This window comes from Simochromis diagramma, unplaced genomic scaffold, assembly GCF_900408965.1.
Source record: "Simochromis diagramma unplaced genomic scaffold, fSimDia1.1 OVJJ01000421.1, whole genome shotgun sequence".
Classification (NCBI taxonomy): Eukaryota; Metazoa; Chordata; class Actinopteri; order Cichliformes; family Cichlidae; genus Simochromis; species Simochromis diagramma.
The window spans coordinates 5,588,571-5,606,494 of NW_024387250.1; the positions used below are offsets into that span (position 1 = coordinate 5,588,571).

The 17,924-nt window shown below is 42.0% G+C and overlaps 1 protein-coding gene across 2 annotated transcripts in view; it reads left to right on the forward strand.

The window, feature by feature from the left end:
• Positions 1-800: 800 nt before the first annotated feature.
• The window catches only part of mark1 (MAP/microtubule affinity-regulating kinase 1), a 36,022-nt gene continuing 18,898 nt past the window's right edge, over positions 801-17,924 (forward strand). Inside the window, exons 1-3 of one of the 2 annotated variants that reach the window (XM_040001612.1) lie at positions 801-1,154; positions 3,704-3,904; positions 12,010-12,063. In XM_040001612.1, the coding sequence (XP_039857546.1) occupies positions 1,104-1,154; positions 3,704-3,904; positions 12,010-12,063 (306 nt within the window). In that variant the 5' untranslated portion in view covers positions 801-1,103. The remainder of the gene's footprint in view (positions 1,155-3,703; positions 3,905-12,009; positions 12,064-17,924) is intronic. The other variant, XM_040001613.1, reaches the window with a different exon arrangement.

Here is a 17,924-nt window from a genome sequence, read left to right on the forward strand (position 1 = left end):
AAGGAAATATGAAGGATACTGCAGGCGTATAATGACCCCTAGTGGAAGAACTCCGCACGCACATCTGCGTGCGCACTGTCACAACCACACCCCTAAAAAACAAACAAAAAAAAGGTAAAAGCATGAAAAATTCAAAATATGTCTCTAGGAATCTAAAGGTTGTTCATATATTTGCTCTCTGATCACTCAAAAAAAAATTAAAATAAAAAATAGCTGTTGCAATTTTAGGATTAAGTAGAAGAACAATGACGGGTGCAGTGCTGTAACTCTCCGACAGATGGCAAAGCCTGCCCAGTTCATACCGTGACACGGGCGTTATCCCTAAACTAGGCCTCTCCAACTCATTGTCTTCTTCAAAACCATCATGGAGTAAGCACTAAATTAAAACCCATAGCATAAAATAACAGAAATAAGCCACTTAATTTATATTGTTCCAGCCACATTTGAGCCACTTATTTAGTGAGTCTACCTCAACATCTCTACGATACTGCGTGATAAAATACGTCTGTACAGCCACTGTCAGGCTTTAGGGCATTGTTCAGTAGCAGTGTAGACCTGTTTGGCAGGCAGCACACTCCCTGTAGCTGGATTTGGTCTAAATCTGCCGGTGACTGTTCCAACTGTGCCCTTAACTGCTTTCTGGTGACTTGAATGATGAGCTCTGGAGCAGACAAAGAGAGTGTATGTGCACGAGAGAGAGAGAGAGAGGGCGAGAGATCCCATCATCCTTCCTGGTGGGAGGTTTGAGATGAGCTGCGCAGACCCGTCCGCTACCGACGCATCTTCCTGGCCTGCCCCCCTCTCTCGCTCTCTCTCTCCCTCCCTCCCTCCCGCTCGCTCGCTCCCTCTCTCAGTCTCTCTCTTTCCTCCTTTTCTGTCTGCCACTAGCCTACCTGAAGGGAAGTGTACAAAGCCGATAAGAAAATCTGGCGTGCCGGCGGGGCCCTGTGTGCGCTATGCTGCGGTAAAAGGGCCGCTATTTGCGGTGTTCACAGGGGATGTAGAGAAGAACAGAGGCGCCGCTCTCCCTCACGGACCGCGCCGTGTCTGCTTTTGCTCTGCCCAGCCCGCCGCATCGCTGAGCGGCCTATGAAGCACACAAGATGTCGACCAGAACGCCATTGCCCACAGTGAACGAGCGTGACACCGAGAACGTAAGTGCAGCTGTCCGGAGACACCTGAGCGATACCGGGCGTGGGGACGGAGTGGTAACGACCCGGGGATGTGGTTATTTTGCTCACTGGCCGGTGCAGGTTAATGGCAGCTCTTCGTGAGGCTACAGTGTTGCAGAGTGACTCGACCAATGAGTACAGCAGCTTTTTTTCAACCCCCCCCCCCCCCCTTTCTGATGGGAATGAAAGCATGGAGCGTAGAAATAGCTTAGAATAAAAGTGCGGCCCGGCTGTGACTGCCTCGCTCTCTCCACACAACAAGGCTAGCCTGAACAACGCACTGCGTCAGTATTATGCCGCTTTTAATGGCACAAGCGAGGCTTGAATGTTAACACTGAGAATGAGGTGTCTGTGTGGCCTGTGAGAAAATGGTGTTGCTCCACTCGTGCAGCTGGGGGGGTATTTTCTAGTCCACGACGTCAATATATAGGGAGGGTGTGTGTGTGTGTGAGAGAGAGGGGGGATGTTGCCCTACTTTTCAATTGCAAGGCTCGGTAGCATCGCAATGTGACATCCATAACCTATCGGGCCCTGCTGTAGGAGCACGCTCGGTGCTGCTGAGGAGGAGGCAGCGTGTTGTTGTTCAGCGAACCAACACGCAGACAACAGGGCGAAGAACGACTTGAATTAATCACAGGAGATTTCTCATGCGCTGTGTGGAGGAATGTTTATGAACGACCACCCACTCCCAATTATGGCGCGCACATCCACAATAATGTAGCTCTTCAGAGATCAGAACAGATGAGGGCTGCTCCTCTGTGTGTGTGTCTGTGTGTGAGTGTGCTGACAGGCTGTGACATATCTGGGTTCGTCTGATTTTTTTTTTTTCTTTCTTTCCTGGAAACAGAAGCCTCCTTTAAGGCTGCAGGCAGTCTTTTTTTTTTTTTTTTTTTTTTTTTTTAATGGTTGACCTATTCATAGATTTACAGAGAGGGCTTTTATTTTGCCTCTATTTCTGAGCACGTGTTTGCCCGGGTTGTCATGTTGAGGTGGTTAAAATTCAAGTGAGAAAATGCATTTCCTCTTCAGCAAAGTTGCATAACTTAACAAACCCTATTGTTAACTTTTACATGAAGATATCGGTCCTCTCTCGCTCTCATTGTCCGATACATTACTGAACAATGATCTGCCAGTGTTCAGTAATGCATCAGCTTATAGGAGTGCTAATGTAACTGTCTGTCTAATGCTGCACTCTCAGACACAGACTTCTGGGTGGCTATTAAAGCACTGCCTCAGCATCACTGGCAGTAGCCAGCCAGCCCAGGCTCCCTCTGTTCGACTCCAGCACGCAGCCCCAGGGCCCACTTGCAGCTGAACTGCATTGCATAACAGCTTATTACTCAGAAAGACAAGTGGCTTTAAGTGCAGCAAAACAGAAGTAGCTCTCTTCTGGCTTTCTTCTTCATCTTCTTTTATTAATGTGTGTGTATGTGCACAGGTGTGTTATGCCTCATGTTTGCCCCCCTGAAGACATCATCTCAGTGTCTGGGATCAATGGATGGACAAGTGAAACAAATTTTGTGCATTAATCAATCACAAGAGTCCAGAGTCATTTGCCTGTCCAAATATTCCACTGCTGATTTAGAGAACCTAAGCCAAGTGTGTGTGTGTGTGTGTGTGTGTGTGTGTGTGTGTGTATGTGTGTACACAGTTGTGTGGCTGAAGGTCAAACTGGCCTCATTACAGGTGCGATCTAAAATTGACTTGAAAGGCACTAGTGTGGCATTTACCCGCTGCAAAAACAACACATGCACATTTCTTTGATCTAAAAGAGACATTACAAACAAAAACATCTGACTTTGTCGGGATTTAATATAAATTTATGCTGTGAAATATACACATGCATCATAGCACTCCCTCAGTGAGGCTAGCTGAGGTGTTGCGCACACAGCAGGGTGTAGCGTTTCCCCAGTGAAATGGGAGCAGGGGAGCCCGGGTAACCAGACCAAGGCTTTATTCTCTGGCTGGGTGTGGTGCTCAGGAGCAGAGGATCATGGGATCTCTGACCTGGACTGACATTAGCAGCTGTTGTAGAGGAGAGGACCAGAGGAGACTGCATATAGCCTGTGCCAGCATAGTACTTATAGCAAGCTGTTCCTAATTCACCTTCACATGCTGTATCACAGAGACGCTTGTTATTGGTTTTGACTGTGGAACCAGCAACATTGTTATCACAAAATGTGCCTGTGTTACACTTTTTTTGCTGGTTTTGTCAAAGTCTGAGGTTCAGTTTCTTCTGATATTGACTCTTACACTGTGAATGATAGGGTCATTAGGTTAAGGCGTTAAAGCACCGAGATTTTGATTCTCCCCCAAATACTTCTGTATAGATCCTCATTGTGAAACCAACTCTGGAATTGGGGCAAAGTTACTCTTTCAAAGTTCAGCTTCAACAGTACTGCATTGCTTCTGTATGTTTTGCCTGTGTAGCAAAATGATAAGTTTGGAAATGTGCCACAAAACTACTTAAATAATATTGGTGTCTGTGTAAATCAAAGGATGTTGCTGATCTCCACTTTTTTTCCCTGCAGCACTCTTCGGTGGACGGCTTTGTTGAACCCCAAGCCCCCCCAACAAAGTCCGCGAGTCGTCACAGCCTGCCACGATGCCGCAACTCTTTCACCTCCACAGAGGAGCACCCTCACATTGGCAATTACCGCCTCCTCAAAACCATTGGGAAGGGGAATTTTGCCAAAGTGAAGCTGGCACGACATGTCCTGACTGGACGAGAGGTGCGACAAATTTTGAATCTTTGCTTTATAACGTTTATACTGTGTGTTTTATTTGTGTTATATAATATAGTGATGCACTGATCCAATATTTATATGGGATATTGATCAGCAGCAGTGCATTATTTGCTAAAAGGACAGCTAACAGCAAAGGATCAGCAGTTTAAGGTATTTTAAATCTGCTACACCAACAACTTCTCTGTTTTAAGTAGTTTGTGACTAAGCTGTGCTCACTAAGTTGACTGAAAAGCTCAGTCGGTGATTCTTTCTCTGCAAGACTCTGTGCAGTAGGTTTTTAGTTCATGAGTTGTCATCGACTCAGATTTTTGTTATCATGACCTCCACCTGCCTTTTTTCTTTTTTGTTGCGGTGCATGAACGGTAAAGGTGAGAACGGGGAAAAAGGACAAACTACCACAACAATAAACAGATGCTAAGCTGGAATAAAATGAGTAATAATATTATTAGTTATTTAACACAAATTGCTACTGCTGGGTCATTTGAGCTGCAGTCTAATCAGGGACACTCAGACTTCCCTCTCTCAGGCCACCTCCTCCAGCTGTTCTGGGGGGACACCAAGGTGTTCCCAAGTCAGCCAAAATGTGTAATCTCTCCAGCATGTCCTGACTGCACCAGGGAATCCTCCCAGTAGGATATGCCCATCCTGGTCAGAAGCCTGAAGCTTCAACCCGCTGCTTTTTTCTCAGAGCAACTGTACTTTGAGTTCCTTCCAAATGACCGAGCTCCTCACCCTGTCTCTAAGGTGAGCCCAGCCACCCTTCATGGAGGAGGCCCATTTCACTTCGATTCACAGTCTCATTTGTTCCATCACCACCCAGAGCTCGTTCCCACAGGTGAAGGCAGGAACGTAGATCAACGCCTCCACTTTCACATTCAGCTCTCTCTTCAACATGACACACCAGTATAGCGTGCACATCCAAGTGGGCACAGTACCAACACCTGTTAATCTCCCGCTCTGCTCACCCTTATTATTGAACAAGACCCCCCCAAGATACTTAAAATCCTCCACTTTTGGCCAGCAACTCATTCCCAATCTAGAGTGGGCACCCTTTTCTGACTGTGACTCATGGTCTTACACTTGAACTATAACTTGGAACCCAGGGCAAGCTGGAGGTCGTTGTATGACGAACCCAACCTATCTGCAAAATACAGAAACATGATCTAGAAGCCACCAAACTCAACCCCCTCTAACACTTTTAAAGTTTGTGCATAAAAAATGTTGAACAAAATCAAAAGTTAGGATTAAGGAGTCAGCGTTAGCTCCTGGCACAAACTGTTTGTGCTGATATTAATGTCACAGGGGGTTTGAAGCTCTGCAGTCACCGAGTCAGCAAATCTTTGGTAACTTTTACACACCATGTGCATCAGCACTCGGCAACCACGCTCTGTAACTTTAAATGAGCGGTTCCTCAACCCCTTGCAATAGTACCACTCTGAGTTAAATGTTGAATATCTTGGAGGTAAGAAGGTTCATGAACTGACTTGTTCCAACAGTGGTATCCTATTACAATATTACGATCAAATTCAGTGAGCTCTTTGGAACAACCCATTCTTTCATAAATGCTTGTAAAGGCACCTGCGGCGATGGGAAAACACCTGAATTCAAAGATTAAGAAACTCTGTGGCCCTGTACTTTTGTGCATATAGCGTGTTCATTTATTTGTTCCCTTTTCCTTTCCAATTATTGAAACAATCTATAAGTAGAGCCTGACGATGCCTTGCAGATATCAGAATGATTCCCAGACTCTTCCTGAGATAGGGGGCTGATATTGGATTGATACTCAGAGTTGGCAGGCATCTGAAGCCAAGATCTGTTTTTTGATATGGGAATTGACATATTATATATTATATTCTTCATGTCAACGCGACTCTTTCATTGCTGCATGTTAACAATTAAGACTGCAGTTTGCTGTTCTTTCATTGTTGGTTAATTTAAGTTCAGATCCCTATTTAGGAGTGTTCTTGTTTTATTCGACCTATTTAAAACATGAATATATTTAATTCACCCTCACAGGAAACCAACAAAGCCATATTGTACTAAATACTCTGAGTGACCTTTTCATTTATAGTTTCAGTTCTGGTAACAATGCACGAAGGCTCACTTAAAAGAAAAATATTTCAGCTTCACGGCTGAATTACTTGCATCTTTTTCAAGTTATGCCTCGCTGCATAGAAACCACAATGTGACAAAATGATGGTATCACTATTTATTTATCAACTCAAAATGATTATACATGAATTAGTTGATAAGGCATTGATCTACTTGCAGTCAGACCCAGTTTTCGGCCGTGTTCTGGCTGTCAGATGAACGAATTATCTCCTGTCATGACAATGTTGTACTTGACCATGTTAGCTTTCCCAGTGAGGACAACCTCTCGCTCCCTTTCACCCACTCACAGTCATACACTGCTGCCTTGTCAGAGTGATAGATGCCTTGCTTTGATGTGTTGTAATTAAAGCTCCTGTTTCTCTAAGGAGAAAACGATGACCTGCGATCTGCTCACTGTCTTTCACTCAGTAGGACCCGCAGGGCTCACTGACAGCCCCGATCCACCTCAGAGGTCCTTCTCATGTCTGTCTTAGCCACTTGCATCTTTTAATCCTCTGAGTTTTAAAAAGCATCAGGTCATATCGGTATTGAGTGCCCAGGGAATAAATATTCTCTCAGGTCTAACCGGTAACAGTTTGATCTGTTCTGTGTCCTTTAATGCAAGTGTAAAACAGACACATTGAGTGTGCTACCCACTGTTTGCCGAGAAGGTCAGGCGCCGCTTTGTGTGCCTGAGAGCCTTTGCTGGCTCATCAGAATGCAAAGACATGGATCAGAGTAAGGGAGAAAACAGGTGGAAAGAACATGACCCACTAAAACGAATGTTATCGTAGCAGGAACCTAGAAAGACGCTTACTGACATAGATTTTCCAGATGTGATAAACAGAGGTTTAACTGTGTAGAAAAACAACAAAAGGTCCTGTGAACCAAAAAGGAGGTTGCACAGACTCACTTCCACGTGACAGAGTGTCCTCTGTCTGCCCAAACGAACACGCACGTCAATTCACACGCATGCTGAGCTATACTAATGGTAACATTTGCCTCTACCATACGCCCCTATGAACTTACTCAGCGGACAACATTATTTGTAAACTTATAATGTGGTCATATAATGTCATGACTTTTCTATATCAGGGGTATTTAATTAAAATTTAAGGAGGTCTAGTTAAAACTCCCTCAAACAAGCATTACAGTCCAGTACGTTTTATTTTTAAGTAGCTTAAAAACGTTCAACATTATTTCAACAATGTTTATTATTCTTTTTTTTTTTTTTTTTTTTTTTTTTTTTTAAATGAACTGGCGTGCAGTCTAATAATATAATAATGACAGAATGTCATTTTCTCGTTTCAAGTAAAATAACTTTTGAATTCAAATGTCTTCAAATAAAGTGCTCAATTTAAAATGTTAAAAGGTGTAGTTTGACTTTCTTCTTTGCTTTGTTTTCTGTAACCACATTTTACGTGTAAACCCATCTCAGCTTTAACCCTCCGTTTCTTTCTGTGTGCTTCCTGTGTGCATACATTGACCATCACAAAGGAAAAGGCCGCACAGATGAAAAATACCTTTACTGTAAATACGAGAGAGTAAAATAGAAACTGTCCATCAAAATCCACAGTCCACCTGGGATTGATATAATTTAATATTAGTGTGGTTTTATCATACATGTAGTGGAAATATTGGGGGAAACCAATCAGATATAGATTGTACATAAAATATACTTTCAGCCAGTGTTGAACCCTGTCTTTTATTGTCTAAGTTTGAAGCCTTGGGTTTGTCGCTTTCTCTGTTGCAGTCTTTGAAAACTGGATGAGAGAGCAGAACTCGTTAGCGAATGTTAGCATTAGCTAGCTTGGTTAACTCATTCTGATAATTGTATTGCACACTCACAAGGTAGACATGCCTATTTCACAGTAAACAGGACAGTAAGTTACAAAATGACCACATTTTTCTGCAATAAAGAAGATTTGAAACTATCTGTTGAGGCTATAAACTGCTTGACTGAGGCAAAAACTTAAGTGAGAAGCAGAATTGTTTTCTCAGACTCTTGTATACCATAGATGACTTTTTCTACTACGAAGAGTCACCATCTGGCCATTAGGACTGCTTCACAGACCTGGAGGCTACATCCATCAAGTTTACATATGAGCATGAATGTCATGGTAATTTAATGCTTTTAAGGCATTAGGTTTAGAGTAAATGGTCACTTTCCATTAATTCTGAATTATGTTTACAAACAGTTTTAACGTAAATAACAAATCAATCAAATTATCTGTTGATCTGTTTATCTTTTTCAGTCTATGTTGCAGCTTTCTTGCTGACACATGGAAGGAATTTGACCCTTGTTCTTAGAAGCTCTCAATATCCTCTTAGTCTCCGCAGAGAGCAAATTTACTTGGAGAGCTAAATATAGAAACGAGGAAAACAAAGCACTGAAAATATGGACATACTCATTAGCACTTATATGGCAAGTATGGTATAAACTGTGCTTCTTGTTTTAGAGTGCATAGAAGTGTGTAGAAGCAAATATGCATACAACACTCAGAGCACTTATTTGCATAGATGTGACGTGAAAAAAAACTTTTGTTGTCGTACATTTCATACATCAGCCCTGCTCCCTGTATTACAGTCATGCCTTTCTTTTCATCGCATATGACCTTATACAATGCTAAAATACTTCCCTTTAGCACACAGATATCATGATTCTGTGGTTTTGATAACAGAGCCTAAAGGGAAATCAGAGTGTAGAGGAAACGCGCAAAGCACTCGAGCACACGAGCGATGCAAAGTTTCCCCTTTGTGTCCTCGCTGTCTAAATATTCACACACGATCACAAGTCCTGCATACTGTGAAGAGCATATGGCCCCTGTGTTACGACTGGGCTGAATAATTAACACTGATGCACAGTGCCCTTCTGTCACTGTGAAACTGAATTATTTACCCTCAAATCCATTAGCGTGAACACACACGCACCCACATGCACACAGAGGCCTTGTGTATGATTTTTGTGCCGTCCACTCATTCATCAAATCTCTGTCTGCTAACAAAAATGAAAATATTTGCCCGGCATCGTGTCGAGGAAATTAAATGAATCTCACTGACTCATGCAAAGGGAATAGTGGAAGTTGATGCAGCAGAGTGACACATGAGGACCGTTCCAACACCTGTAGGCGTACTGTACATCAACAGACACGCAAATACGTGCCTAAACCTGAGCTTTGTCCGTGACAGGAGGAAGCAGAGAGGAAGGGAGTCTGTCTGTGCACCTGCCCACCTAAGAAGGGCTACAAATAGACACCACCTGCATACTGTGTTTTTCTACACATAGTACGCCTTTCTGCAGTCTTTCACTTTGCTCCATCCTCTCCCTGTTAGACTGTTTCTTGGTGTTATTATCAAGTTTGGCTTCTGGGGTTGTATCAAATTAAATTACAAAACAATTTGTACCATAGGTCTTAGGGAAAGTGGTTTTAGATGAATAACCTGTATTCTCATCACCATGACTCAGCATCTGCTTGCTGGTTTCCCCCCTTACCAGGCTTACCAACAGACTGCATCCACTGAAGCATGCTTATTAAGCTCTTATAAGGCCAGAGGCATAGTAATGCTTTAGAAAAAATGTATGTTTTTGTGATATTATTCATCTTTAATGTTATCAGTGTGTCTTCTACAGAGGTTACAATCTTTGTGCTAGAATGTAATTCAGCAGATGAACATGGATGATGACAAAATCTCTTAAAGATCCGCTCCTATGATACTTCTAATGTTAGACATGGTTATGATTGGAGATCATGGTTAAGGCACAGCTCCCTGGGGGTAGAGTGTGGGGGGGGGGACACATCCTACAATAATGTTGTATAAATAACTTTAGATTTGAGATGAGTCGTGCAACTCCTATACCCAACAAAATTTTAAAACCTAGGGCTTTGTCACTGTGTGATACATTCACTATATTTCCAGAAGTTATTCACTTCCATAGCCACAGGTGAATAAAATCGCCTGTCTCATGTTTGCAGGCTGCTTCTGCAAACATTTGTGAAAGAATGAATTGCTCTCAGGAGCTCAGTAAATTCCAGCATGGTACCGTGATACGATGCCACCTGTGGAAGAAGTCCAGCCATGAGATGACCTTGCTATTAAAGATAAAGTAGTTTAAGAACTGCACATGGAGATTTTTGTATGAAGAGTTTCAATGGTCAAGCAGCTGCAGCCAAGCTTTCCATCAGAATGCAAAGTTTTGGTGTGGTGTAAAGCATGCCATCACTGGACTCTAGAGCATTGGAAACCTTTTCTCTAGAGTGACAAATCATGCTTGTTCATATGACAATCAAATGGACGAGTTTGTGTTTGGGGGTTCCCAGGAGAATGGTACTGTTCTGACTGCGTTGTGCCAAGTGTAAAGTTTTGGTGGAGATGGAATTATGATGTGGGGTTGTTTCTCGTCCAACATCAGTGTTCGATCTCACAAATGCACTTCTGGAAGAATGATCAAATATTCCCAGAAACACTCCTAAACCTTGTGGAAAAGCTTCCCAGAAGAGTTGAAGTTTTTATTGCTGCTAAGGGTGGGCTGACATCACATTAAACCCTATAAGAATGGCAGACGAGCAAATACGTTTATGCATCTTTAAATTCTCCTGTGTAAATCCAAGATGCAGATTTTTTTGGTTAAGTCCAAACTGCAGCCATGGACAGCATTCACAGTTATAGCTGGACTCATGCTCTGTCCCCATACGTGTGATATGCTAACTTTGTGCAATGTAATAAAAAGTACGTACATTTACATGCGCCATTTGGTGCAATAAAGTTGGGCAAACAACACAGCGTTCTGTAACCTACTGGTTTATTCGATCAGGAAAGTGGAACTTTGACAGACTATTAAGTTAATTTTTAACTGCACAGATGTTAATTCGATATTTTTCTGTTTGCTTTATTAATGCATTTTATGAATATATTATCTTAGCACCAAAGCCAACAGCAGCTTCTCCTTTCCAGTTCTGAATTGAGACAGCGGCATCCATTCAGTACAAAGTACAGTGCAAAAAGAAGGAACAAACGCATGTTTAAGAGCTTTGATACTGTCAGTTGGTTGAAGAGTCTCAAGAGATATATGGAGGCTGTAAAACGCGTGAGGGATTTCAAATATCAAGTCAGCAAACAGTTACTAGTTTGATCCTTAGACCCCTTTGCTCTCTGTAGTCAGGCTAAGAAAAGATTTTATGGTAATTACCTGTGGTTAGGCTATAAAAACTGTCATTCTTATTTATTTACGCATATAAAAAAAGCTTAGCATAGCACTTTTTTCACACTTGCAGCTGTGAACTTTTCTAGACTTGTGTGTGAGCAATCAGCTCAGACATTAAATGGTGTTTAACCTGAGAATTTAGTAGTACAGGATGACTTTATGTGTGCTACATGGGGGCTAAGGGGTGGGGGGCAACATATCAGTGTATGAAAAACTAAAACTTCTCAAGATAATATAGTGGCTCGCTTTTGACTCTGCAGTATGGCACAGATAGTCAGTGAAAGCTGCTGAGCTCTCAAAGTGAGGAGACTACGTCCGTTTCCTCAAGCACTTTGGGGTGATTATTGAGATGGATGCAAATGACTGCTGACATGGTGGCCAATTGAGAATATTTACCCAAACTTTTCTTGCTCCCTGCTTTAAGTTGCCTTTCTCAGTGTGTAAAGGCTCTTAATTCACAGTATAGTCATAGTCAAGAGGGAATTTGTATTTCCGCTTTGATCTCTGCAAATCAATGCTTCATGTCTTAATGAATTACTGAACAGAGAAGCTTTTAGGTGTGTTCAGGCTGAATGGATGATTCAGCTGTGACATGTTTTGACAAAGCCACCTCACCGCACAATAGTGAAATAATAAGAATTCATTTCAATGCAAGTTTTAACTGCACAAATACAAAACTGGAATTAGCTTTGACATCTTGGTTATCTTTTATTTTTTCCTGTCTGCATCCCGCTCTCTCTCCCCCTTCCCTCCCTTTCTTTTACTTCCCCTGTCTTCCTGTCTTTTCTCTCTCTAGGTGGCGGTGAAGATAATAGACAAAACCCAGCTGAATCCAACCAGCCTACAGAAGGTGAGTTTATGTTTTATGACCACATGATAACATTGATGTCTTGGTTACAGTGTTCGTGGGCTTTTCCGATAGTCTTTCCCGAGTTCTCCCCACTCTGTTCTTTGCTCTTTGAACTCAGGATGTGCTATTTTACATAATGTAATCAGATGTACTCAGGAGAGACCACAGGGCTTGTTTAATCTCCAGCCACAACCTCCTTCACTCCTGACTCTGTTGTTTGTGGTTACGGGCAGCTAAAAATACACTTGCTGGCCGGTTTGTCACTTCCCTTGTCTAGCAGTCATAACCAATTAGAAAAAAGGCTGTGGGACTGTTTCCTGATTACTGACTCCCATTAAACACACGTGGTTATCTTTGTGCTCTTTGTCCATATTGCATTATTAGCTCTCAAACCAGGCTAATCCAGGTTCATCTTCAAATAGGTCTTTGAATATATGTGAAAAGGGAAGCAGTGCTCAAAAGCTCCTCACTTTCCCTAAATTTCGTCACTCCAGTGGTTTTAAACTTAAGCCAGTCCTCACAAAGATAGCTATCCAAGTAAATGCACAGACCGGTACACATACAGTCATCATCGCAGATTAGAACATGTGGAAGGAAAGCAAGAGCTGCCAACATCACCTACTGCGAGTCTAAAAATAAATCAGGTGTGCAGCTGACTGACAGGAATTCTTTTCATGATCATGACATTATCGTAGCGCGGCTCACCAGCGCTGCTGCTCTTTTACTTTCCGGTTTTTGTAAAAGATGAAAAAATTGCCTAGCAACTGACTGACTCATTTTGATAATGGACAATTATAACAACCACACCTACATAAATGACACTTGATGGTGTCTTTGTAGGCCACCAGGGTGGGAAAATGTTGCCCCCTACAAGCTTCTTAATGACAAAATAATTGCGATTAGCTTCTAAATAGTGCTTCCACCTTATGTTGGTCTGAATGGAGATGAGATGAGTGAACTCGGTGAGTCAGTGAAGGCTGGCCTAATCAAGCAGAGTGTAATCATAAAGGGCTATTGTGAGACCAAATCTGGTTCACTGCCGAAGTCCTTCTTTGGCATCTGTAAAACACGGTGGTTTTTCGCCTATCAGGGCATTTCTAACACGATTATATTCCTGCAATTGTCTTGGATCTTAATGGGATCCGACGGCAATTCTTTAGCCAATCAGTGTGTAGTTGCTGTGAGAGTTTCAAGCTCTCAGTTCCACGCTCATCTAATCTGACCGAGATAATTCTCGTTGTTTGAGCTCTTTTGTGTCACAGCCTATTGTGTGGTTTCTAATCTGTGCACAAAGTGAGGGTAATGAACATTTTGTTTTGTGCGTATGTGGTGGATTAATATTCTGCATAGAAACTGACTGGGACACTGCCAGATTGGGTCATGAGGAGTTTCATACCGGATGGGTTGGGTTGTCCGCTGTGTAGTGTTGAATGTAGCAGGACAGATGTATCACGTGACCGTGCAGCCCAGTTGATCAATTATTCAGTGGGCTTTCATATGTGAGCTGCAGCACTTATACAGCTTTTTTTATGTATAGGGGATAAAGTGTTTTTAATATTACATCATACAGTACATTGGCGTTTGCATTCACATTAGCAGATGATGTCAAATGTTCTGTATTTGTATCAACTGTAGAGTCTTGTTTTGTATCCTTATTTGGAGCATATACACAGTTATATATTTTCACGCCCTCTGCTCCATACTATAGATTCCCGTAATAGTATACAGATATGCCATCTGCAATGCAGAAGCTCGTCTTGTAATGCAGCAGCCGTCTCCTGGACTGAATCGATCGTCTCATTGACCCAGAGTGTCCTATGCTACCCTTGTAAAAGCTCCATCACGAATACATTAAAGGGAACATGTGCTTTTTATATACAGTTTTCTGCTTGGGCACTCTTTCGACCTTGGACTGATCAAATAATGCCTTGGAAAAACCAAAGAGAAAGCAACATTGCAGTCATTTGCAGTCTGTTTCCTGGTTTTTTGGAGGTTTGTATTGCTGCTGATTATCAATTGAAAGGCTGGAAAAATAATAACAAGTGGGCATCGAGAGTGCAAAAATGAGAAATCACCACTGTGCTATAATATGTAGTGTGGATAATTTAATCTCACATTTTATCAGAGCTTTTCATAGATCTAATTTTATTTTCAGCCATGGTTTTTGCTTTTAACGATGATGAAAACAAGATTATGGAGATTCTTTTTTTCTATGATGCGTTTGTATTGTGTTGTCTAATAAATCTAGCATTTCCCTTTATGTTTCTGTTCTATTCTCCATTAAAATCACACCCTGGCAGGCTGACGCGTGTTCAGTTAGGTTCACATTTGTTTGTTTATTTATTTTTCAGTCCAGTTATAATTAAAATTCAAGAAAACACAGTTAAGGTTTTTTTTTAAAAAAAAAAAGAACCAAAAAAGAAAACCTGTACAATATTTAAGATTAAAATGAAACAAAACAAACCATGATCTTACCAAAGTCAGTCATGATAATTTGATTTTTCATTCACTCTTAAATGTTTCCTGGGTGTACAAAATATTCATCCTGGTCACTTTGTTGGGTACACGTTACTAGCGCTTGGCTGGACCCTCTTTTGTCTTCAGAACCATTAATTCTGCTGCTGGAAACATTCCTCAGAGATTTTAGTCTGTATTGACACGATAGCACACATCCAGGATCCATGAATCTCCTGTTCCACCACATCCCAAAGGTGCTCTATTGGATTGAGATCTGGTGACTGTGGAGACATTTTGAGTACAGTGAACTCACTGTCATGTTCAAGAAATCTGAGCTTTGTGACATGGTGCGTTATCCCACTGGAAACGACCATCAGACCATGGCTACACTGTGGTCATAAAGGGATTGACATTGTCAGCAACAATACTCAGCTATGCTGTGGTGTTTAAATGATGCTCATTTGGTATTAAAGACCCCAAAGTGTGCCAACGAAATATCCCCCACACCATTACACCACCACTGATATGTGGCATTTGTTCATGCTAAATTTGAACTCTAGGTTCTGAACACTGCAGCAGATATCGAGATTCATCAGACCAGGAAACATTTTTCCAATCTTCTAATGTCTGATTTTGGCGAGCCTGTATAAATTGTACCCTCAGGTTCCTGCTCTTAGCTGACAGGAGTGGAACCTGCTGTGGTCTTCTGCTGTAGCCAGTTCCTTCAAGGTCTGACATGTGCGTTCAGAGATGCTCTTCTGCACAACTTGGTTGTAACGAGTGATTATTTGAGTTACTGTTACATTCAGCTCAAGACAGAATGTCGCTTTTCGCCTGTCTTCTGGCCATTTAAAGTCATTTAAATCACCTTTCTTCTTCATTCTTATACTGGGTTTGAATGTCCTAAATGCTCAGAGTTGCTGCCATTTGATTTAATGATGTCATATTTGCATTAGCGAGCAATGGAATTTGTGTCTACCTAATAAAGTGAGTATATTAAAATAAGCGATTTTGTTGGAGGCACTCTTCAAATTACAAGTCTAGACTTAATTTCACTGTAATGCCTGAGGCTGTTTGGGCTTCTCTATGACCCTTCACCAATGAGTAGATGCAAAATTTAAGCAGCTATACACAAATTCCCCCCTTTTGACATCGGTATCGTAGTAGTTTTTGTATTTTTGCTACACAGCTGTCTGGACAGCAAATTGATTATCGTGTGATGTAGATTTTCATGGTTAAAATGCTGGTCTGCATAGCTAAGTAAACTATATCCGGAGGCAACAGTAAATACGTGGATCGAGAAGGATTGTCCAGTGCATTTAAAAAAAAAAAAAAAAAAAAAAAATCTGATCTGGAGTTGATTAGACCTTTTGTACGCAGGGCAAACATGGAGAAAATTTGAGCCATTCATGCTGACTCTGTTTCAGTGTGGGTGACTGAGGTTTGAGATGCCTGATTGGGCCACATTATTCCTACACTCCCTGCCACTCTTTCATGTTAGCCTGTCAAAATTCCACTAATATTTCTTTTTATGGTCTCAGAGGAGCCAGGCTGTGGGCTCACCATCTGGCACTGTAGGCACAACCATCGCCCTGTCAGATCTTTTACTACCACACGCATGCACATACACGCAAACCTGCATGACACACAGAGACATAAGCAGAAGATATTTGGTTTATGCAGAAGGCTCTAGCTGGCAGAATCTCTGGGGATTTTTTTTTTGTCATTTTTGGCAACATTATGCACACATTTATGCATTAGTGTAGCTAGCATCCTCTCTGATTAGAATTAACTTTATTTCACATCAAACAGCACTTTAACACTTATTTTCTTAAGCATATCTGTGTGAGCCCACAGTGTCCCGATCACTTGATTTTAAAGAGGGGTTAGCAGAGGCCAAAATGAGTCATGAGGTTACAGCGAACCTCCCCTCTTTTTCTTTATGGCCCATTGGCCCTGATGTGACTTTGAGGTGGTTTCAGCCCCAACAGGAAATGAGGTCAGCTTAGCATCCAAAGCACCTCCTGAGATTCGCCACAGGAAATGCATCACATGTCATCTGTGGTCAGGGTTGTTGACGTTGTCATGGTTTTAGGCATTTTAGCCCTAAAATAGGCCTCTCCGCTAATCCCCTCCGAGCAAACGCTGCGCTCATCCCATCATCCCAGCGCTTTCTCTTTGTAATCTGTAAATAAGAGTTGTTTTCTTTTTCATCGCTTAAAAGACACCAGTGAAATATGGAAGGTTGCATGATTGGCATGTGGTTCTCTTCTGTTACACATGACATCTAAAAGACTGAAGAGCATGAAGAGGGTAAATTAAACCCCAGAAACACTGGCAGCTTCTCTAGTTATTATTTTTAACATGGCTCAAAGCTGCAGTACCAACCTTTACCCTCACTCTTGTATCCGAGTGTGACTGTGTGAGAAACTGCTCCGAACAATACACGGCGACTCTGTTTGTGTATTCTACAAAAAGCTCACTATGGGGTCAAGCTCTTGTAAATGGGTGTTGTTGATGTCTGTCTTGTGCCTGCCATTCTGCATTAGCCAGTGAAACGCTGTTGAGCCTATGGGCTAGCGAAGCTTTGGTCTTGTTCAGATGAGCGGAAGGTGATTGGATGGGCAGCACTTGTGTTTGAGGTGAATCATAACACAACTGAAACGCTGGCTAAGATATGCACAGATTTACATGTTTGTGAATATTTTCTGTTCCATAAGACATATTATACAAGCGTTAAAATGAGTTTGGTGTAAGTAAAGTGTGTTTTGGTTTTGTGGATTATGAATAACGAGTGGCTCATAGTTGCAGAGTGATTGAAAAAGATGTGTGCCTTTTCTTGTTGGGTTTTAGCACCTTGGGAGTCGAGGATGGGATTGTTTCCTGAATATCAGTGATGCCCGTCTGTTTGTCTTTGTCTCTCACTGTCTTTCTTGGAAAAACAGAAAGCTATGGTTATTTACTGATATGTGGTTTTTTTATGTAATATTTGAGCACTTTAAACATGCACGCACGTACCCATTAGAGGGATGAGGGCTTCCAGACTACTCATCCTATCAATAATCTCCATGTTGAATGAGCAGCTGTGCCGCTGTGACTGAAATAGTCCAGCCAGTTCTTGTAAGTGTTCCCAGTCTGATATCTGCTCCTTCTGTATGGGGACTGCTGTAATTAAGGCTAGTTTGGGAGACTGGGTGCCTCTGGGTGGCTGGAAGTAGGTCACTGGCACAGACTACTGAGAATCAACCGCATTGCAAATGATGTGTGTGATGCAAATTTGTTATTTTTGTAGCTCTTTCTGTAATCCTTGTCTACCTGAAAATCTGCTTTATGCCAGGCTGTGACCCCCCCCCCCCCCCCCTCCTGCATCTGTAGATATTATTGATATTAATAGTAGATTGGAT